The 23,801-nt window shown below is 40.3% G+C and overlaps 1 protein-coding gene across 1 annotated transcript in view; it reads right to left on the bottom strand.

Moving 5' to 3' along the window:
* Nucleotides 1–2,648: 2,648 nt before the first annotated feature.
* LOC127237995 (cadherin-like and PC-esterase domain-containing protein 1) overlaps nucleotides 2,649–23,801 on the bottom strand; it is a 78,211-nt gene continuing 57,058 nt past the window's right edge. The window contains exons 6-7 of the mRNA XM_051206434.1: nucleotides 5,721–5,853; nucleotides 2,649–2,865 (exon numbers count right to left, since the gene is read on the bottom strand). Coding sequence (XP_051062391.1) covers nucleotides 2,649–2,865; nucleotides 5,721–5,853 — 350 coding nt within the window. The remainder of the gene's footprint in view (nucleotides 2,866–5,720; nucleotides 5,854–23,801) is intronic.

Below are 23,801 nucleotides of genomic sequence, written 5' to 3'. Positions count from 1 at the left end.
ACAGCACATGAAGAGACAAAATATATGAGAACAGAGGGCTGCCAATAGCTCAGCAGGCGATGGCACTGGCCTGGTGGCCCGTGTTTGATCCCTGAGACCCACTATGAAAGGAGACAGCTGACTCCGTGAAAGTTTTTTTTTTTTTTTTTTTTTTTTGACCTTCACAAATATGTCACGGATTGTGGGTCCATACCACACATAGACACACACACTTATCATCATCATTATCATCACCATCAAACTATAGGACCAGAGAAATGGTTCAGCAGATAAAAGCACTGCACTGCTGGCAAGCTGAGTTCTATCCCTTGAGATCCCTTGAGCCCACGTAAAGACAGAAGGGGGAGAAGCAACTCCTGAAAGTTGTCCTCTGAGCTCCAGATATATGCCTTGGCATGTGTGCGACCACACACTCCATGCAAGTGAGGGCATGCATGTGCTCATGGACACTGCACACACACACGCGTGCGCTGCGCGCACACACACACACACACACACACACACACACACACACATGAAGGCCGAAAAAAGGAGTAGAAACAGAAAGAATCAACATCAACATTTAGCCAATAGACAAGGAAAGGAAAAGAAATCAGTGAGGAAAAAAAACCTTCAGGAATCAATAAACAATAGCTTTGGCATGGTAGAGAATATTTTCAGTCCCAACATTCTAGATGCCAGTGCAGGAGGATCACAAGTTAGGCTGTGATTCTGTCTCAAGATAAATAAGTAAATATATATATATATATCATGATGAGGGAATGAACACAACTGCATGCATTGAACTAATGGTGACTGCTGTCCTTTACAGATATTAAGAATGATAGCTTTCACAGTTACACAGTATTCAAGCCCACACTGATGAATGCGGAGCTGTGGTTTTAAACAAATAAAAGGAAAAACATTTTAAGCAACACCATAGATAGAAGGGGGGGCCTCCAAAGCCGCCTGTGTGTGCTCGAGCTGTGGCACTCATCTTCTGCCATCTGCAATGTCAGCTCTTGGCTCCCAGGACTTTGACTTCAGACCAAACCACGCTATTGACTTTCCTGTGCTGAAATGTGTGTGTTGTACTTGTGAACAGTAGCACCTAGCATGATTCCTAACATGTAACGTAACTGAATACTGGCATTCTCACCTGTCTATGGCCAACTTCCACTATTTGGTTAAATCCGTCCGAAGTTGCCAATTTTATTTTAGGTCATAATGGCTAAACATCGGCAGTTGCATTTAATTTAGATAGATACAAAGGGGGGAAGGGGGAATAACCATAGCACAAGTAGCTACCATGAAGACTCTGTTGGAGGCATTCTGCAATAAACCAACTTGGACTCTGTCCTTTCAGGATTCACAGAAAGCCACAGGCCTTTGCACACTTGAGTTCAGATGCTATCTTAAGGTTAAGGACTTGGCCCCTCTGTTCTGCTTCCTGAGAATGTGAGCTACTTCAGGGGCTGCAGAATGCCCATATCTATTACTAGGTCCGTGAGCTTTTCGTTACCATATTTAAACAGACAATTAAAGTGTCCTTGTCACTGGAACACTTTCCAGAGTGCAGAGTGTAATTGATATAATGCAAATCACTTTTGAACCTTGTGGCATTGTGCATTCATCTGGTTTCTTCCTGTTTTCTCCTGCCAGCGCTCCCAACAATGATTTTCCATAAAATCAAACTCTCCTTAAATTCTATCCAGTGTGTTCTAAGGAAACTTATTTTGAATTAAGTTAACTTGGGCTACCTCTCTCTTTTTTTAACTTTCTTTTTATTTACTTGTGTCTTTTTCACATCATGCCCCCCTGATCCCACCCATCTCTCCCACCAACATAACACACACACACACACACACACACACACACACACACACACACACACAAGGCACAAGAGGAGCAGAGAAGGATAAAGTCTTGCCTCACTGGGACTCTTCCTGGACATCCCGTTGCTGCCTTGTGTCCATGGAGATACAGCAGCCTTGGATTTTCAGGATCATCCACATACACACTCCACCCAGTGCCCCAGCAGATCACAGATAGTGTGGTTATTGGGGTCGGCCGTCACATAACCCTGATTCTGGGCCTGGATACTGCAGGGTTGGTCAGCCCACCAGCTCTCCCCTATCTTTGCTACCTGAGTAAGTACCTCACATAACATAACTTTTTGGAGGTATCATTTAGCTCTTTCTGCAAACTCCCGCCTTTCTTGCAATATTCCACACGCTTGAGGGCTTTTCTTCTCCCCCAACAGACATGCCAGTATTGACTGACTGATGTCAACAAAAACAGTCCTCTAGCTCTCCAAAGAGATAGTAGAATATGGAGACAACAAAGTTGTAATTTCATTTGTTATGCTGATTACATTTTTTTTCTTAATAAATGGAAAGTCAGAAAAAAAAAAAAAAAAAAAAACAGGCAAGAACTAGCTGGGTAATAAGTCAAAGAACCAAACTAAAATGGTGGGTTGAGGAGAGAAAAAAAAATAGGATGTGGCCTTCATGATCCTTAGTGAATTAAGCTATTTCCAGCTTATTTTTGAACTTGTACATCTTAAATGAAAATCTCTGCTTGCAGCAATAAAAAAAAAAAGTGTAATCTTTGTTCAAAGCGATTTGATAGCCATAAAGGTCGGAGAATGGCAGCATATCCCAGTTTACTTATCCTCGGCGAACTGTGTGAAATAACAGCTTCAGTCGGATCTTTACCTTGACAGTGAAGCGTTTCTTTCTTGGTGGGCTCCACACAGTGCCAGTTGAATGAATGAACGCACGCAAAGGCCTTAAGGAGGTCACCAACACGTAGGCTTTAAGAATCACAGATAGCTCTTCTGCTCTGAGGATTGCTTCACGTGGAGCAAGGACTGTAGTATGATTCCTGGTAAAATAATAATAATAATAATAATAATAATAATAAACAAAAACAAAACATAGCACTGCATTTAGAATTGAGTAGGCAATGTGTGAATGACCTAAAATGACCTAAAGCTTGGTAATCTCCCCCACCTCTCTCTTGTCTCACACACACACACACACACACACACAGACACACACACACACACACACCCCTTTAGCCCAGTCTTTGTGTATGGATTTCCTGAAACAATTGCAGCTGTGGATTATTTTCTAACCACCAGGGGGTACATGGGCACAGAGACACACTCTCAAATGGGTAGAATTCTCTGCACTGGAAGACCGAATTAAACAATTTTCCCCCCTAAAGGAAAACAATACTAACAACAATGTTTAAAGATTTCTGAAAATTAAATTAGTCACACTACCTGTGACCTTGGATTCATGGGACTGTGACAGAAGTGAGTACGTGAATTTGTGTGACAAGCTCCCCCTCCCCCCACCTACTGGTTTTTCTTGGGTGATTTCTCTTCTGTTTGTGCAAAAACAGTGAACTGTTTAACAGCAGACAGGTCATCAAGAATATGCTAGAATACTTCCCCAATTACTTCACATCTGCCTAACAAACATGCCATCCTTCCTAATAATTAAAGACCAACTTGAAGGCCGAATATAAAGAAAGCAATAAGTAATACTAGTTTCTTGTTTAGTGATGAAACAAACACACTTCCATCATAAATTGTACCAAAGAAATATGTGATTTTTTTGCTTTTCTGTACCACATCTTTATATCAAGTACCTAAGCCTACTTGATAACATGTATGTAGCTTGTTTTTCGGACAACCACGAAAGTTAAAATATTATGAAGAAACTGCATATGATTTCTCAATTAGTACTATTAAATGCCGAAACATTACACAACTAGATGAGGCAAGCCTATTTAGTTACGTCTTGAACGAAGTAATTAATATGTATTTTTCCCCCTGTGATTTTTAGACATTCTAAAATCCTCTACCTAGAATCTGTAGAATCCAGGAGGGAAGGACCACTGGTAGAGAGGGGAATGAGAGGTCTTAAGGAGAGAGGATAGTAGAATACATGTGGCCCGGAAGGGAGAAAGGGGAAATACGTGAATGCACAGAGGCATGGGAGGGAAAACTAGCCCTAAGGGTGTCCAGAGAAGCCTAACAGAAACCTACTAGTTTATAAACGTCATGTATAAGCACTTTTCCACATAAGAGTTTCATGAGAATCACTCCAAGCAGGGGATGATGCTCCTCCCAGCAGCTACAGACAGCAACATAAAAAGCCCAGTGCAAAGTGTGGGACACTTCCTCCAGAGTTCTTGGTCTCGGAGTGTCCCAGAGATCTCTCCAATGATACAGGCCATTGCTAGTGCTCTTGGTTGCCCACCAGAGCCTGATGACAAGACTCTATTGCTGAAGACATACCCTCTTTGGTCACAGGACCTAAAGACATCAACTTGGTATTGACCAGGAAGCTTGCTCCCTGCTGGCCACCTTTTGTAGTACTGAACAGCACTATAAGTCAGTTTCCTGGGGCAGGGAGAAGTTATCAACAGTCTTACCCAGTCGTGAACCCTGTAACTACAATAATGACCTGGGTGACAAAATATGACCCTGGGTGCAATAATGATATAATTGTTATGGGTGAAGCAAGCACTTTTTGCTTGAACTTATGGCATGTGCCGCAAGAGGAAATAGATGTTTAGTATTGTAAATCTGGCTACGACTCTGCCTGAAGCACTCACAGGTTCTAGGGCTAAACTACTAATATTTTGTTAAATGGGCATATTATCAAACTGCTCTCTAAAATCCTATTCCTATACCTCTCCGTTCATGTAGCTCTCAGACCTCATCAGAGAAGTTTCCTTGTACAACAGACTCTCACAACTTATTAAAATGCAGAAGTGTCATTGGAGCAATCAGGTACAAACAGAACATCTACATAGCCCCCATCCCCATAGGAGAGGGGCCAGACAGGCTGTGAGGACCAAAGGTCAGGGAGGACTTGACTGAAACTGCTTCATTCCTGACTTCACAGAAGCTCTGTTTGCCTTCACTGCATAAGAATAAGCTCTTCGACAGTTGAACATGAAAGCAGGGAGGTCTGACAAGCCCCTACCTCTAACTGAGGAGCTATTGATAGCTGATGACTTTTGGGGGAGTCATATTCCTTTAAGGGTGTGGTCCTTGATCAAGCTCCGGACCAGCTCTATACTAAAACTATGTAGGTAGTACAAATTTGACTAGGTGGTTATTTAAAAGGGGGGTACATTAAGTTGGAAGGTGACTGATGGATCTGGGAGGAGTTGGAAGAGAAAGAAGAGAATAAGATCAAAATACATTATTGTACAAAATTCTCAAAGAATTAATACAAATGTTGTATTAGTATTAAAAATATCATTTCCCCAAAAAACGTTGGACAACTTGATACCCTTCTTAGGTAGCAGGAGTCATAAAAATTTAATAGCTAACAAAAATCCATTCAGCCATACTCAAAGACTAAAGCAATGTCATGTGGGTATAAAATAGAAGTTAAATTTTTATAGTCTTACATTTTCAAGGTTCTAAATTCAATTTACATTAATATAACTTACTAGCCAAGAGTCCAATTTACCTAAATGTTTATTCTACAGCAGCAGTTTGAATTAGTCTAGGAGAAAGTCAATGATGACATTCCTTTTTAAGACACAATAATTGAACGTTCTTGTGAGTGGGGCCTAGCAATTCATTGAGCAGCAGCCTCTCCACTGGGCCCCTTCCCCACACCCAAGTCCTCAGATATGATTTCTAGCTTTTTTTTCCCTTTGCTTCCAACAGTATATACTGGATAGAACATTTAATGTGTTTATCTTACAATTGTTCGCCTCGCCAGTCCTGTGGTTTCCACATCTGTGGCTTGACTTCTTTTGGGAGGTGACTGGAATCTCTCAGCTGTGACTGCGTTCCCTGATTCAGGCACACAGAGGGACTCACTGGAAGTCTCAGTTCTGAAAAGAGTCACAAGCAAAACACAGTCATTCTTTTTGGGTCCTCCTGGGAACTGCTTCCAAATTAGATGATGCTGTGTCAAAAGCAGAGGGTCCATCCCTCTGTTCTGAAGCTAGACTGGATCTATGAAGTAAGAATTCATGATCATGGGATGGGGACACAAGGGGTGGGGTTGGGAGGTGGATGGAGGTGGGAGAATACTGAAAGAGAAAACTGAGAAGGTTTAAGGCTGGGGACAGTTTGGGGTCAAGTAGAAACCTGGATCAAAGGAATCTTCCAGGAATCTACAAGGATTACCCCAGCTAAGACTCCTAGCAATAGTGGACTGGCCATATTCTGTGACCTGGCAAGACATCAAATGGAGGAACTGGAACATGAACCCAGCCACATAACCTTCGACCTTCAGTCTGTCCTGTCCGTGGGATATACTGGGGTAACGGTAGTGAAGAGATTGTGGGAGTGGCCAACCAATGACTGGTGCAGCCTGAGACCTACGCCACAAGAGTGAGCCCATCCCTCACACTGCCTGGAGTGCCAGGACCCAGTTCTATGAACGTCACATAGACCTAAGAGAAATCAAACACAACTGGAGAAAAACATGTCAATGTAATGATGCCTAATGATACTCTGCTATACTCGTAGATTGGGGCCCACCCCCAGTTGTCATCAGAGAACGTTCATCCAGTAACTGATGGTAACAGATGCAGAGACCCACAGTCAAACATTAGGCTCAGGGAATCCTGCTGAAGAAAGGGAGAGGAAGGACTGTAGGAACCAGAGGGGTCAAGGACATCATCACAAGAAAACCCTCAGAATCAACTAACCTGGCTCATAAGAGCTCACAGTGACTGAACCAACAACCAGGGAGCCTGCATGGGACCAGCCCTGTGTCTCTACATGTGTATGACAGTTGTGCAGCTTGGTCTTCTTGCAGGACTCCTAACAGTGGGAACAGGGGCTGTCTCTAATGCTTTGACTCACTTTGGAGAACCTATTCCTCATACTGGGTTGCCTTACCCAGCCTTTACACAAGGGGAGGTGGTTAGTCCTACCACAACTGAACTCACCATATTTTGTTGAGATCCATGAGAGGCCTAGCCTTTTCTGAACAGAAATGGAAGAGGAGTGGATTGGGAGAGGGACTGGGAAGGGAGGAGGGAGGGGAAACTGAGCTTGGGATGTAAAAAAAAATTAAATTTAATTAATTAAAAAAAAAGAATCCATGATCAGAGAGAATTTTGTTTTGGAGTCTTTTCTTTTTTTGTTTTAACCACAGACCAGAAAAACGACAGTAATATGTGATTCTCAATTTTCTTGCTCAGAAAGGAAGGCAGAGTGCATGTTTGTAACCATCCAACCCTAAGCTGACCTCCATCCACACTGCTAATGGGTGCTCTGACACTGACAGGAAGGTATCCATAGGAACTGTTGCTGGTGTGAATAGCACCCAGAAAACAAGTCGATTTCCTGACAGTAGACTGCTTCATGTGTTTAAGTTGGTTATGCCTCATGACCTTGGATAGGTCACAAGAGTCTCAAACTATTTCAGAAAGGGTTGTTACACAAATGAAGAACAGCGACAATGTCTTACTTCAGAACAGTTACACTGAAATGTTTAAAAGAGAAAATGTTGGATAAGCTTAGTAAGAATTCCAGGAAGTTACAGAAAGCTACAATAAGTAAATAAATAAATAAATCCTTCTTCCATCGAAGGTGACATCACCTTTTGAAATCCACAGAAGCACAGGAGTCAGAAGTATTCTGTCTGTTCTAAAACATAAATGGATACTGAGATGAATACCGATGTGCTTATATTAACTCATATACATAGGTATTTGTTTTCTAAATTATACAATGCAGACATCCTAATGGCCCATGCCTGGTTTATTTCTCAGTTTTATGTAGAATTACCCATACATACTTCTCAGTGGCTTATACTATTCCATATATATATATATATATATATATATATATATATATATATGTATACACACACACACACACACACATATATATATATGATATTAATTAGGACATTCTCTTCTACTGTGCACTTACTGTTAAAATAGTTTCCCTTTGCTACTGTAACATTGTGATGAACATTCTCATACAACTATTTTGGTATACCTGTATAAACTTATCTAAATTCTCGGCATGCAAAATTACCAGGTTAATGGATAAATGCATTGTAAATTTGTTAGGCACTATCGAATCGCTTTTTAAAACACTTCTCCTAATTTCCACTCTACCCAGGAGGGTAGGAGAGTTGTTGTTTTACTCCCAGGTCACAATGCTTGATTTTTAAGTCTAATAATTTATCCAGCTCTCAAAATGCAGCAAAGCCTTTAAATTATTTTTCCTCTTGTGCACATTCCATCAATGCTAACATCGTCTAATTTAAAACATTTCACACTCTTAAGTAAACGTCACAGAAGTAGAGCTGTTTGATGTATTCCCATATCCCATTATTTAGCAGTGTGAAGCTCCATGTGTTATAGCAATGGAATTAGCATCATTCAAATTGCTTTAGTTTTGAAACTGACAAATGAAAAGGCATAGAAGATCATCTCTTTCCTTGGAAATCTGATGGGGGAATGTCCTTCTGTATGTGTGTTTCCCTTATTGGTTGATGAATAAAATACTCATTGGCCAGTAGAGGCAGGAAGATAGATGGGGCTAGGAGACAAGGAGGATGCTGGGGAGAGAGGCAGAGAGGCACCATCAGAAGAGACACCATGTAGCCACCAAAGGAGTACCAGATCTGTGCATTCTCTGGTAAGCCAAGACCACATGAAAATACATAGATTAATAGTTATGGGTTAATAATTAAGAGAGAAGTAGACAATAAGAAGTTTAAGACATCAGTCAATAGTTTTATTATTAATATAGAGTCTGTGTAGTCTGTGTGCTTATTTGGGGCTGAAGGGGCTGTGGGACCTGCTGGGACATGAAACTCCAGCAACAGAAATCACAACCTTCAATTTTTAAAATTATATTACTGTGTGTGTCATGACGTGTGTGGCAGTCAGAGAACAACTTATGGAAGTTGGTTCTCTCCTTCCACCATATGTGTGGGTCCCAGGGCATGAACTCGAGTAGTCAGGCTTAGAAGCAAGTGCCTTTATCTACTGAGCCATCTCGCTGGCCTGGAAATCACAACTTTGAAAAGGTTGAGATGGGAGGCAGGTATATAGCCCAGTGGAAGAGCATGAATTTAGCATGTACATGATCTTGGGTACAGCCATCTCCTATGGGCAGAGAAAAAAGAAAATGTTGACTAAATTCCTCAACCTTGTAAAAATAAAAGAAATGTTCTCAAGTAAACTTTCACTAAATATGTTATTACTAGGGAAAATTGTATCTCCCAGAAGAGCTCACTTGTAGCTCTCCTTGATGTGAGAACAGTGTCATTGACTCCAATGTCCCCCAATGATGTTATTAAGGTAGTAACAGAAAGAGAGAGAGAGAGAGAGAGAGAGAGAGAGAGAGAGAGAGAGAGAGAGACGGGAGAGGAGAGGAGAGGAGAGAGAGAAGAAAGAGAGAAGAACTCTGTCCCCCTTTTCTGATTTATTTCAAGTGTTAGAGCTATATATGATGCTGGAAAAAAAATGTCAATGTAATGATGCCTAATGATATTCTGCTCTACTCATGGATTGGTGCCTAGCCCAATTGTCATCTGAGAGACTTCATCCAGTAACTGATGGCAATAGATGCAGAAACCCACAATTAAACATTAGGCTCGGGGAATCCAGCCAAGAATGCATAAGGGTTTTTCATTAACCCCTAAATCTGTGATGGAACAGCAGAATTTAATACTGATTAAATAAAGCTTATAGTAATTCATATTTATACATAAGTTGATAAACTCCAAGCTTCTACTACATTGTTTAGACTTGCTGATGACTACATTTGATGATCCCCCCCAAAAAAATTGTAGTTAGCTATACTTTAATATCTAAATTGACTCCTATTTTATTTGAGTATGGGGAAAATGAACAGCTATTACTATGAGGGAAATGCAGTTGTATTTCATGGAAGTATTATAAGTGATTGTGGACATACTTTATTATCTTAAGTTATAGAACAGAATCAAATATTTGTTGGGAGGTGCCTTCTTAGATCTTTTATTTGGCATATTCATCCAAGGTTCTGTCAATAAGTGTGTCACCCGGCTTCCTAACCTTGTCTTACCCACCTTTCTTCTAACCTCTAGACACATTCAAAAGGCCTAGAATTCCCCTCATATAATGCTGAAAGTAGCTTCTCTTTTTGAAGGAATTGGGGAGATGAGACACTGTCACACAGGTAATCTTCCAATAAACTCCCTAATTCATTGGCATAGGATAGCTGAAATGTTTCAGAAGTGCCTAGCATGTGTTCATCAGGGTTTCTTGCCTACAGTATGAAGATGGAGTGAACAACAGATTCAGATGTGTGACACTATCTAGTGAGTAGTGTTGAGCTTTTCTTACTGCCTACTCCTAGCTTATTTCAGAGAGCACTGAAGCCTGTGAGCATACTTGTCACCTGGAGTAAAACCGGACCTTCTGTTAGGAGGGCACCAAGACTGCCTTCTTCCTGCCTTTTAATATCTGGTAAAATGTGTCCAAGTGCCCGCTGACAGGGGTACTCTTACTGATGGGAAGACTGAGGCAGAAATAAGGAGCCTGGTTTTATGTTTTTTGTTCTTGCCTGTCAATACTGGGCTTGTGACACTGACAAGGAGTCTTCTAGATTCCAGAATATGATTCCTATGATTTGTCTAAACTCTACACAATACTAAAACACAGTGCTGATCTGCACCAGGTGCTCCAGTTAGCAAGGAGATAGTCAATCTGTGGTTACAAGTCAAAATGTTACCCCAATGAAGTAAAAGTCCTTCCTTTGGGTAGTAATTCTTCCTGCTCAACATAGCATGCAATTATATACAGGTAAAGATCAAAACACTGGAAAATATATGTACTGGAAAAAAATTAGCTGCCAATTTTCTGGTGTATTTGATGTAATGCTTTTCCCCCATGGCTAGTAATTAATATGAAAATAGTAGTAAAAGTATAATTACATTTCACAAACGTTTGGATGTTGTCTTGCATTTCTTATTAAGAAACTATAGTGTTTTGTATTTTAAATTTCCAGTAAAGATAAAAGGGCTTGATTAGAAATTAATAATTATTTGAGATTAGAACTATAAATAAGTATAGTTATAAGAATACTAATTGCTGATCCTGCCTTAGGGCATTTATAAGTCTTAATGCTTAACTTGTAGGTATTAAAAACTATGAAAACACAGCCTAAAAACTCACATGCATCACAAATATGACTTCAGAAATGCAGAAGCTGAAGTTGTAGCCAGGAATAACTCCTATTGCAGTCAAGACTAGAGATACAGGGTGCAGATATTTCTACAACAAGAAATCCAGGGAAGGAAGGCCCCACCGTTCTCTCCCCTGAGCCTGAGCTCTAGCGAGTATCCAAGGCCAAGTAAATCACACGAGGTAGGCTATAAAAGACAGACTTCTGGAGAAAGGGCTGGAGTGAACAGGAGGGAAAAGTGGAGATGCTCTAATACAAACACCACACTTGAAAAAGAGGAGCCACGTCCCCAGTCTGCTCAGCGGTATGTGCCTGGGTTCACATATAGGAAAAAATTGAAAGAAAAGTAACAGTGTCTTTATCCCCAACAAGAGTGTTTACATAGGGCAGCAGGTGATATTGAGACTGAACCATATGAAGTTGCCTTTTGTTGGGTCAAAAGAATAGAACATTAGTCAAATATCTGCAACTGCCCAATGGCCAACCCAATGTTTCTTTTACTATTTCTTGGGACCTATTGGAGAAAAAGATCTGAGAATGTATACTCAGGTAAGACTGTGTGCATGGCCTCAGGGAACATCATGGAAGAAGAGGGAGAAAGATTCTAAGAGTCAGAATTCCAGGAGACCTGGGAAAATTCTATCTTCTGATCATGATAGGACTGTTGTTCCCATGAACTCACAAGAGCTGGGGTCTCCTGCATAAGATCTGGTCAATTTCAGGTCATTTCATTTGTTCAGTTGTTTCAGGAATGCTGATTCTAAACACGAATGAAGGAGGTGCTCATGAGACCCTATCTCTAATCCAGGAGTAATTGCCATTGATGGATGCTAGGAGAAGGAGAGTCGGTTTTCTTTAAGTGTGCCCCCCCCGACAGTTTTACCATGCTCCAGTAGGTAGCCCCGCGCTCGTGGGTATATGAACAACATGGATCTGACATAGGACTGGTTGGATGTTGGGGGACTGAAAGTGAATTCAGGAGAAGTGGCCGGAGTAAGTATGATTAAAATACAGTGTATGGGCATGTACAAATATCAAAGAATTAATAAATATATTTAAAAGTAAAGACTAGCATTTCCAGAAAGAGCATATAATCATACTATCTGCAAGAGAAAGTACCTATAGCTTGAATGCCTGTGGATAAGACAGGAGGTGGTGGTACATGCCTTTAATCCCAGCACTTAGGAGGCAGAGGCAGGTGGATCTCTGTGAGTTCGAGGCCAGCTTGGTCTACAAAGCTACACTGAGAAACCCTCCTGTCCCAAAAAAAAAAAAAAAAAAAAAAAAAAGGAAAGAAAGAGTGAGTAATTCTGAAGTCACTCGTCAGTGTTTGGCATTTTCCTTGAAAGTAATAAAGACACAGTCCAGGTCTCCTACAAATCAAGAAATAGCTTCACCTCTCAATCTATTCCAGTCTTTGAATGATAATGAAAAATCACAGCCACAAAGCATGGTGGGTACACAACAAATGTTTGCTGACTAAGGCCATTTAAGGTCGAGGGATACAAAACTACCATTCTTAATACATGGTATATTTGACTTAAGAAGAATTAAGTGGCAAGAGCCCTTTGACCAAAACTGAAATGCCATCTTGCTGTGAATTTAGTATAATTGATTAATGACGAGCATGGCACGGGGCCTTTGTCTGAGGCCCAGTGGCCTTACAGGAAAAAGACTACAGATGAATCCTCATTAACCATCACCCTCTAAAAACGTACCTGAGGAATATTAGCTATCCTTTTGCCTCTTCAGGAGAGTAGAAAAGAGCAAGGGACACATCCACCAGTGGGTCAAGTTCATAAAATCATCAAGTCATTTTCAGTTAGAGAGGAGGGATTCTGTGTAGGGAAGGTAGTCTAGGCTCTCAGGACAAGAAGTGCTACAGGGCAGGGGCTCTGTTGTCTTAGTTTGCCTGCTTTTAAATCCCACCCCATTGTCTGTCTACTGCTAGATGCAGGCTGGCACTGAATGTAGACTCAAATAAATATATGCTTAGTAAGTGAACTAAAGTTCACACAGACATATATGTGTTGGTCATGTACTTGGGAAATACTTGCTCCTTTGTGTGTCAATGACACGAGCTAGAGTCATCAGGGGAAGGAGCCTCAGTTGAGGAAATGCCGCCATGAGACCCAGCTGTAAGGCATTTTCTCATTTAGTGGTCAGTGGGGAAGGGCCCAGCCCATAGTGGTGCCATGCCTCGGCTGATGGTCTTGGGTTCTATAAAACCTGAGCAAGCCAGGGGAAGCAAGCCAGTAAGCAGCACCCCTCCATGGCCTCTGTACCACCTCCTGCCTCCAGGATCCTGCCCTGTTTGGCTTCCTGTGCTGACTTCCTTTGGTTATGTGGAAGTGTGAGCCAAACAAACTCTTTCCTCCCCAACTTGCTTTGTGGTCACCGTGTGTCATCGCAGTAATAGAAACACCAACTAAGACAGGATAGAAAAGACAAAGAAAGGAACAAAGAATAAGCCAGTACAAAATATCTGGTAAGTTTTACCAAAGTTGTATGCTATTAAACTGGAATTGCCTAGACTTAGGAGATGGGTTTAAAATGGAGACAACAGTTTTACTTCTCTACTGCAATGTGGAGTTTCTAAGACTGAGATGTATTTATCCTTATCGAGATGCTGCAAAAAAAAAAAAAAAAACAGCACCCAGCAGTCTCAAAAGGGGACAAAGATCAACAATTCACAGACCAGCTATCTAAGACCAAGCAGTATACTAACAGTAAAGAACTATAGATGCCACAGACATCACAGGAAGTCACAGAAAAAGAATCATTTGCAGATGGCCAAGATCAAGATTATGCACAGGGTTACCATGTGTGGGCTTAATTTAGGACTGAAGTGCCACCTTTACCAAACAGATGGACCTTGGGTCTGAGAAGACATAAGTGAAGCCAGTCAACTTGCATATTCCAATTTGTCCAACGTGATAGTGAATTGTCACTGGTCAATATTTCCAAAGAAATTCTACAAAGAAGATTACAAATTATATTTTTTAAATTATGTTAATGAATTAATTGGTGTGGTTAAGATTCAATTACTTAGCCTTTCTAAGTTCAGTATCTTTATCAAAAAATAATAATAGGGGTCTTGCTTGTGAAATGGATAATCTTGCAGAGGACTCTTGAAATTGAGTTTCCAGCATCTGAATGGTAGCCTTCGACCACTGTACCTCCACACCAGGGAATCCAGTGCCTTTTTCTGACCTCCACAGGCACAAGGCACATACATGCATATACGTACAAGCAAAAATAATCATATGTAAAATAAAATAAAAATAATTTTTAAGAGTAGTAGTAAAAATGATCTACTTTACAGGAATAGCAACAGAACTAAATACAAAATTTCCTTCAAGTGCTTTGCACAGAATTTGAATGTATTAAATACTCAAAAATTGCTAAATTGGGGCTGAGGAGTTGAGTCAGCAATTAGGAGCTGGAACTTCACTTCCAGACAACCTGAGTTCAGTTCTTAGCTCTGGAGGCTCACAACTGCCTGTAACTCCTTATCAAAGGATGTCTAATGCCTCTAGTCTCAACAGGAACTGCACTCACACTCATAACACACACACAGAGAAACATATTATATTATTTAAATAATAATAAATAGCTACATTAGTGATAATTTTAAATATTGTTTCCAAAATCTTGGAAAGTCTATAACTTTCAAACTGCAAAGTACAGCTAGAGTATTATTTCTTTTTATCTTACTCCACACCCTGATGCTTCCCATTACTGCTCACTACCAGGCAAAGGCTAATCTGTTAATGCTTTCATATGATTGTTGTGTTTGTTTGTTTGTTTGTTTTGGGTATTTTGAGGTCTCTCTACAATGTTGGCTGTCCCCAAACTCAATATATATAGACCAGGCTGGTCTCAAACTCAGAGACCTCCTTGCTTCTGCCTCTCAAATGCTGGGATTAAAGGCATGCGCCACAGTGCCCAGACTTGATTATGTATTTATTTCCTTACTTACTTACTTGTGTGTGTGTGTGTGTGTGTGTGTGTGTGTGTGTGTGTGTGTTATAATGTACATATGTTGTTTGCAGGTGCCCACAGAGGCAGAAGGGGTCACTGGATCCCCTGGAATTGGAGTTACATAGGTTTTTAGGACCTGGACTTTAGTCCTCTTCAAGGGTAGCAAGCATTCTGAACTCCTGAGCCATCTCTCAGGACTCATGTGAGTTTTAATCATCGAGCATCTGCCCTTAGTCTCCTAAGAGCAAAATAGGAAGTACTTATACTAAGGATGACTGTGTGTTCTCAACTGATACAGCATCTCTACTGTGAGTAGATTATGAAGATTTGCACTCCACTCTTTCCTCTTCTTGAGCCTCATGTGCTCCTAAGTGAGGGAGGAGTTCAGTTCCTGTCCTGTTTCATTCACTTAAAGGAATTTTCCATCAGCTTCTAATCTTGTGTTAGGTCATGAACAGAGTGAGGTTAGAACTGACCTCTGTATTTTGTTCAAAGGAAACATTCCTGTAAACCACACAGATCTAAACAGAACTAACGTCCTAGACAACTGCAGGTCAACACTGGGGTTTTGCACACTCCAAATGCACTGAAGTCCTTAACAAATTTTTACTTTCGTTTTTATGAAAATGCCATTGTCCAAAGTGTCTTTGAGAGAATGAATATAGCAAACAACAAAGTTCTTATTAGGTCACATTTCTGGACTTATTTGGGAAACTCATAGGTAATTTCTCAAGATCTAAAATCAATTGTGTTACTATGTGTGTCACAGTCATCCTAACTTCCTCTTGATGGCCTCAGATGTCTTTCTTATGCTCTTATCAGAAATGGGCATGTCATGCCACAAATACACACATACAACCTTCAATATCATACTGTTTGGGGAGGGGAAAGCATAACACGCGCTCTGTTAGAGGAAATGAGATGTAATCCATGTCCTGAGGTAAGTGGAGACCTGTAAAAATGACCAGCTCGGTGACACAGCAATGTGCTCTAAAGGAGTAGTGATTGTACAAGATCCCCACCACCTAACCAATCCATCAATCACATGTCTATCAAGCATTCGGCAAATGCAAGCTGTAAGTGCCCTGCTTTTGGCTCCTTTTCAGTGGAAGTGTCAAAGTCACACAGTTCTACAAAACCAATTTTCCCCATGGACTCCTCTATGTTTTGACCATGACAACATAAGAACCTTGAATTCCGCTCATTTTCCTTGGTAATAAAAGCTATGTCTAGACTACCACTTCAATTTTCTTGCCCTATGATTTCACTACAATGACCAAACAGCATGAAAGATTGTTTTATTACTTTCTGGCAGCTTAATTTTCCTTTGATGTTTTTCTACATGAATTTTCCAGAGGACAAGAAATTTTTTAAAAAGGAAAATGCTTGACTACTCCAGCAAGGACCAAGATGAATAATTTAGGATAAATTAATGAGCATCATTAATAACAATTTGAAACACAGCTCCCAACAAATACTAATACATAAGAGTCCAATAAATATGACAATAAAGTAGATGTCTAAATCCACCTGCTGTAAAGAAGTTAATCACTTTATTAAAGTGAACCATTTCCCTCAGGACACATTTTCTGGAATAAACCATGAAATAGTATTGATTTAATTTGCAGCAGAATAATTAATGGCTTACTAGGATCTGCAACAGTAATTATAAATTCTTTTGAGGTGTAGTGTAGTCAATCATAATTTAAACGTAAGATACAAACACTGGGGGTTATGGTCTCTATTTAAATGAAACCAGACATTAACATGGTCTTGAATGACAAATCCACAGGGCATTTCCCTGTCATTTTTATACCATATTTTAGTATACTAAAGTATACAGTGTTACTATCAAGTTGCTTCTCTATCTGAATATTGTTTGCAAATAAAGGTAATATATTTGAGCCAAATTTTTATGGTATCAAGATTGTCATAATTTAGGAATTCCAGGATAAGATTAAAACTATAGGAGATTCAGAGACTTGTAACAGTTGGCTAAATAAAGTCTTATGGGTGATAGGAACTTGGGCCCCAGAAATAGGCCATGAGCATGGAGCATTCCAGGAAAAGCAAACAAACACAGAATTACCAAACTGTCTTATCCTGAGGTTCCTTCCTGGCAATCAACCAGTGGTGTGACTGGAATCTATGGGGGTCATATTTGATTGTTTAGAATTGGAAAACATGGGTCAGTTCTAACAGACCTCAGACAGGAGGCCATGAGACAGAAGTCAGCCTTGCCCAAGCCTGACTTCCTGAAACAGTGCCTCAGTTTTCAATTGCAGTTAGTGAGGAGGATCTTTAACAGCATAGTGCTTCTGTTGTGTCCTGTAAATCACTGAAGAATTAACTAAATTCAGTGATCGAAAGTGGAGGCAGAGGCTGCTAAAAAGATGATAACTAGGCAACTCAAAACTCCAAAGTCTTTCTCTGCTGACCTGAATTGTAACCTCTGATAGTAATCTGCTTCTTTTCCAAAAAGGTGATGTTTGATAACTGTTTCTTTAAGGACACTTCTTCCTCAGACACTTCATCTCTTGTACTGATGATTCATATATTGTATATGAATCATATATATGTATGATTTATACTGATATATATGATTTATACTGATATATATATATACATATATACATATATATATAGATAGATAGATAGATAGATAGCATATAGAAAGTTTTTTAATCAATATCCATAGATTTGGCACATCTAAAGCCTAGCTTTCATGTTCAGCTTTTTCTTTTGTGATACTGGGGTCCCTTGCATGCTTGTCAAACACTCTGTAACTGAACCATATCCCAACCTCCTCTTTCACTTTTTGTTTTGAAATAAAATCTTACTAAGTTGCTTAAACTGGCCTTAAACTCAGCCTGCAGCACAGGTTAAGCTTGACTTTGTGCTCTTCCCTCCATTTTGGCCTCCTGAGCAGCTAGGATTCCAGTAAACACTGCATATATGCATGTCTCTTATTGTCAATTTGACAACCTAGACTCTTGGGAAGAGAGAATTTCAATCGAAGAACTTCCTTGGTCAGACTGTCCTGTAAGCATGGTGGGACTTTCTCTTGATTGCTAATTGATGTAGGAGGTCCAGCTCACTGGCCATACCATTCCTAGGCAGTTGGACTAGGCTTTCTTCTTCTTTTCTTCTTCTTCTTCTTTTTTTTTCTTTAAGAAATGCAGATGAAACAAGCTATAAGCCAGTAATAGCTTTACTCCAGGTGCTTGCCTCAATTCTTATCTCCATGTTTCTGCTTAACTTCCTGTCCAGACTTCCCTCAGATAAACTATGACCCGGAAGTGTAAGCTACATGAACCCCTTTCTTCCCTAAGTTGCCTTTTGTTTTTGTAGTTTCCACAGCAACAGAAAATAAAGCAAACCAAAACATGCCTGCACAGCAACCCAGATGTGAACTTTCCTTGTTTTAAACTTGGATCACTGAGAAAAATCTGATAATAAAAGGCCATTTGTATTTTTAAAATACATTAAAGAAAGTGTTTGTGGCTCTCAATATTATTCCATGCATCTTCAATAAATTAGGGTTATGTAGACACTGATTTTAAAAGTCCAGGGAGTCCTAATATTATTACTCAGCAGTAATATTTGAAAACCATTCAATATTATTTTTAGTCCCAATAGATTACAGCCAATAGATACTTGGTTTAGCTCAATATAGAAATAGCAGAAAAAATTCAACATGACTGGTAGCAAAGAAAAAAAAATCATGAGTTATCTTCTTTCTGTCCATCATCTATTGAAGGAATCGAGTTGATTTGGAAGCTAAACCTTTATTGTGCATCTTTGCGTAATGAGCAAAAAATCAAACTCATTACTATCTAAAGGTGAGCTGGAAATGGAAGAGTACAAAAGCCCAATGAGGAGAATGACTGGCCTGGCTCATGGGAGGAGGGTTGGTTGATTGTTTGTTTGTTTGTTTTGCTTTTTGGAGGAATTATACCAGCCACAGAAGACATAATGGGGAAACCCACAGAGATAGCTGACCTGAACTCTTGGGAGCTCATGGATGCTGGACCAACAGTCAGGGGGAGGCTGCATAGGACCTAGGCCCTCTGCATGTGTGTGACAATCCTGTAGCTTGGTTGCTACAGTACAGCTTCTAACAGAGAGCAGGACCTCTCTCTGGAACTTATCTGTTCCCCATGCTAGATTACTTGGCCACACTTTGATGTGAGGGGAAGAACTTGGTCTTTCCTCAACTTGATGCTCCATACTTTGTGCAAGCCCATGGGAGGCCTGTCCCTTTCTGAATGGGGATGGAGGAGGAGTGGAGGGAGAGGTGAGTAGATGGGAAAGGGGAGGGAATGGGAGGAGAGGAGGGAGGGGAAACTGGTTGGTATGTAAAAAAACGAAAAAAAATCTATTTAAATTAGAAAAAGAGAGAATGACTGGGCATACAGTGTTTTGATGAACTAGAGGGAGCTATCTAAGAAATAAGAGGTTTACAAATCAAGAATTTGGAAGAAATATTTGTTGTGTGATGAGGGCCAGTGAGACAGTTCAATGAACAAAGGTGCTTGCTGCCAAGTATGAAGACCTGGGTTCAATCCCTGAAGAGCACTAACTCCACAGGGTTGCCCTCTGACCTCCACATGTGTACCATGCCTTGCCCCTCCCCTAAGTCAATCAATCCATTCACAATGACAAATATTGTGGCTTGAGTAATACTAAATCTCCCTTTAGTATCATTTATTTCTTTAACCCTACCACCTTACAAATGTAAAGTATTTAAAAACTGCTGGTTTCTTCTAGGACATGGGTGGCTCTTCTTCATGCAGCATTATTGTGCACCCCTTGATCTAACTTTTCTTTCCGAAAATATTCTCAGTGCACTTTTGTCCTAGGAGTCTGAGCTGACTTTAAGGTACATATTCTGACTAGAACTTTTTTCAAATTGATTTGAGCCACTTTTTTGCTTTCCAGATTTACTTACAGCTGTGAGCCATGTTCTATATAATTATCAACAGTTTAATAAGTTGTTTCAATGGCCCCCACACAATAAAATGTCCTATTAAAATCCGACCGACAGGTAACAGTTCCCTTAATTAAGATCTCCGCATCTTGGCACTGTACCTTTTTGTCTTGGCCCCTGTAGATTTACCGATACATTCTATAATTGGAAAATGTTAAATATCATTTTGTGGTTATACCTTGCATTTTATAGCCTGCTATAGGAATATATTTTTTCCTTAAATGAAACCACACTGTTCTAAAAGTGACTGTTGCCTGACCCGCGCTGGGTGGAGAGGAAAGATAAAGGAACTGAAACATTTGCAAAACATGGAACAGAAGATGAATGAACAGATCCACTTTACTTAAAACACACCATCTTTCTCATCGTCTTGTAATTCTATTTAGAGTCAGAGTAAGCATTTCTGTGCCTGCAATATTTGGAACACTGGGTCATAAACAGTGATGGCTTCATACTTGAAAGACAAACTGAGCCCTGTATCGCTTTAGAACTCTATTCTAAAGAAAAATTTCAGGTCCAGTTGTGACACTGTTAAAATTCAGTTGGGTAAAGCATACTTAATTCCAACCTCAAAACTGGGGAAACTGGGGGAAGGGGGACAACATATTTCCTAACCTCTCCCCCCCCCCTTTTCACGGTCTACCATCAATGAGAGATGGCAACGTGCCATCTGGTCATTTACTTGAGCAGTGGAGTGTTTGTGCGGAATGAGTCTGTTCCACTAGCACTCCAATGTGTGTGGTCTTGACTTGAGGTCTACCAGCAAGGCATAGCCTTAAATTAAAATGAGGTGGGTAGTAAGAGAAATGCCACAGAGCAGGATGACATAAAAGAAAAGGGCAGCCCTCAATGCCATGTTTATATTCTATCAACTACTTCCCTCTAGGGCAGCAGTTCTCAAGCTTCCTAATGCTGCGACCCTGTAATACAGTTCAGGTTGTGGTGACCAACCATAAAATTATTTTGATGCTACTTCATAACTCTTGTTTGGCTCCTGTTATTACTCTTGTAAATTATAATGTAAATATTTTTAGAGATACAGATTTGTCAAGGGGGTCATGACCCACAGGGTGAGAAACACTACTCTGGGATGTACAAGTGTTTATGTGTATGTGATGTTTACCCATATGTGCACATATGAAGGCCTGAGATTGATATTGGGTGTCTTCTCTCATTTGCCACCTTGGTTTCTGAGGCAAGGTTTCTCTCTAGAGCTCACCAATTGGCTCAGTAGACCTTTACTTGTCTGCTTAACACAACCTAGAGTAACCTTGAAAAAAAAGTCTTTATTGAGAAATCAGCAAAATCAAGCTGGTTTATGGGCATGTTCTAGGGGATCTGTCTTGATAGCTAATTGATGTAGGAAGACCCAGCTTATTGCAGACAGCACCATTCTCTAGGCAGATTCCTGAATAGTAGGAGAGAGGAGAAAACTAGCTGAAAGCAAGTAAGCAAAGACCCATGGGTTTATTCTCTAGCTGTCGACTGTGGATGTGATGTTCAAGTTCCTGATTTAAACTTTTACCTGGAAGTGTAAGCCAAATAAACCTGCTGCTCTCATGTGTTGCTTTTGGTCAACAGCATAGACTTTTTTGATTTTTATCAATTTTTTTAATCACAGCAATAGGAATAAAACTAGACCCATCTGGTGGTTTGGATAAGAATGGCCCCCATAGGCTCATTTGGGAGTGGAACTGTTTGAGAGGGCTAGAAGGATTAGGAGGTGTGGCCTTGTTGAAGGAAGTGGGGGGTGAGCTGTGAGGTTTCAAAATCCCACTCCTCTCTATCTGCCTGGGAAACAGGATGTAGCTCCACAAACCATTAATTCCACCAAATCATATATTTCCTACAAAGCATAATTTGGCTTCACTCATATCCATTAGTCCACCTTCTCATATTGTGTTTTGCAAACCAGTTTAGCTACACATCAGCTAATTTTAAAAGCTACCATCGACTCCTCCAATGAATCCAGAAAAACAATAGTAAAATTTCAAGGTAACTATTTCTGGGGCCTTTCTAAGCACTCCTAGAAGCCCAGAACTGCAAGTGGTGTCGCCCTCTTATATGACCCCAAGTATGTGATACAGTATGAAGTTTGCCATGGTAGGCTTTCCTTTTGCCTAGCAGAGCTATTGAGAGCTTGGGGAGTTGACATATGAAAAAAGGGGTAATAGAGAAAAGGATGAAGGGGACCCCATAAGAGAGCTTACTAGTGCAAAGTGAAAACTGGACTCCATGCTCCCCCAAGGCTAGCAATTCTGATCTGCTGCTGAGTCCCCCTATCAAAACAGGAACTATAACATAAAACAAAACTGTCTTCTGCAAACACACATTGCTCTGCTTATTCACAGATACTGATGAGCACAAACTCAAGAGGATTATGTTAGCTAGTGAAATAATAAAAGCAGGATGAGTAGATAAATGTAATTTATTAGACCCAGTCACAATAGATTCTTCAAAATAGATGCTTCCTTAGTTTGGTTATTGTAATCAGCTTAAAAATCCAGTAAAATGATAGAATGATAAGAATCTTAACACGAATGCATCAAACTCCATAAATAATTATACGGGGCTAAAGAAGGACTAGGTACAACCAGTGTCTGATGTGTAAGTAAAAATTTAATGCTATCTCTCGTTATTATTTATAGATATAACGCATCTATAAAATTATCCTGGGATAGGAATTCTTATAAAGTTCCACCAAATTATATATAAAACAAGCCTCATAATAATAATTACTACTAACTCAGCTTGGTGGCTGTGCTTAATCTCCAACTTAAAGTCACAGTAAATTGCCCATTTCGCTCATATATGTATATATATGAGCACACACACATTTGTGTGACATGTATGTGTGTGGAGAGAAACTGAAAGCCTCCTTCAGTTTTCCTCTACAGTTTGTGCATATCTTGAGCAATACGGAAACAATACCTTTATGTAGTAGTCTGAATGAGTTTGACTATGGCTCCCATATGCTCATGTCTTTGAGTGGTTGGTCCCCAGACAGTAAATATGTTTAGGAAGGATTAGGAGGTGTGGTCCCATTGGAGATGTGTCACTAGGGGTGGCTTTTGAGGTTTCAAAAGCCCATGAGGGGCCCAGTGTGTGTCTCTGCTTGCCTGTGGAGCAGGAAGTAAGCTCTCAGCACCATACCAGCCTTGTGTGCCACCATGCTCATAGCCAAGAAGACCACTGACTAACCTGACACTGTCAGCCAATCCCAATTAAATGCTTTCTTTATTATGTGAGTTGCCCCGGCTGTGGTGTCTCCCAGCAAGAGAACAGAAACTAACACACCTAACATACAACATGAACAGATTTATATTAGAGCTTGTCATACAAAGCATTTTTATAAAAACTGTATGAAGAAGGAACAGTTCTATGAAATTGTCCCCACTTTGTAAGTCTAAAAGAGAGGTAAATGGACTATTTTACCCAGAATCCCTCAGCAGCAGAGCGTGAATGAGGTGAGACCTCTTCCCGCTGTGGATCCCAGGACTCCCTGTGGGTAGAATTCAAGTCACTGCTTACATTCTCACAGAAGAGGCCACAGCAGTTCCCTCACTCGATAAGGGTGACAGTTCCTTGCTTTGTCCTTTTGAAATGCATATGAACTGACTCTAAGCAGAGGGGCTCAGTTTGCATTGATGCCTTTAGTAA

Source organism: Phodopus roborovskii, unplaced genomic scaffold (assembly GCF_943737965.1).
Source record: "Phodopus roborovskii unplaced genomic scaffold, PHOROB, whole genome shotgun sequence".
In the NCBI taxonomy this organism is placed as follows: domain Eukaryota; kingdom Metazoa; phylum Chordata; class Mammalia; order Rodentia; family Cricetidae; genus Phodopus; species Phodopus roborovskii.
The sequence above is the reverse complement of the archived record's forward strand: the minus strand, read 5'-3'. Positions and strand labels throughout refer to the sequence as shown.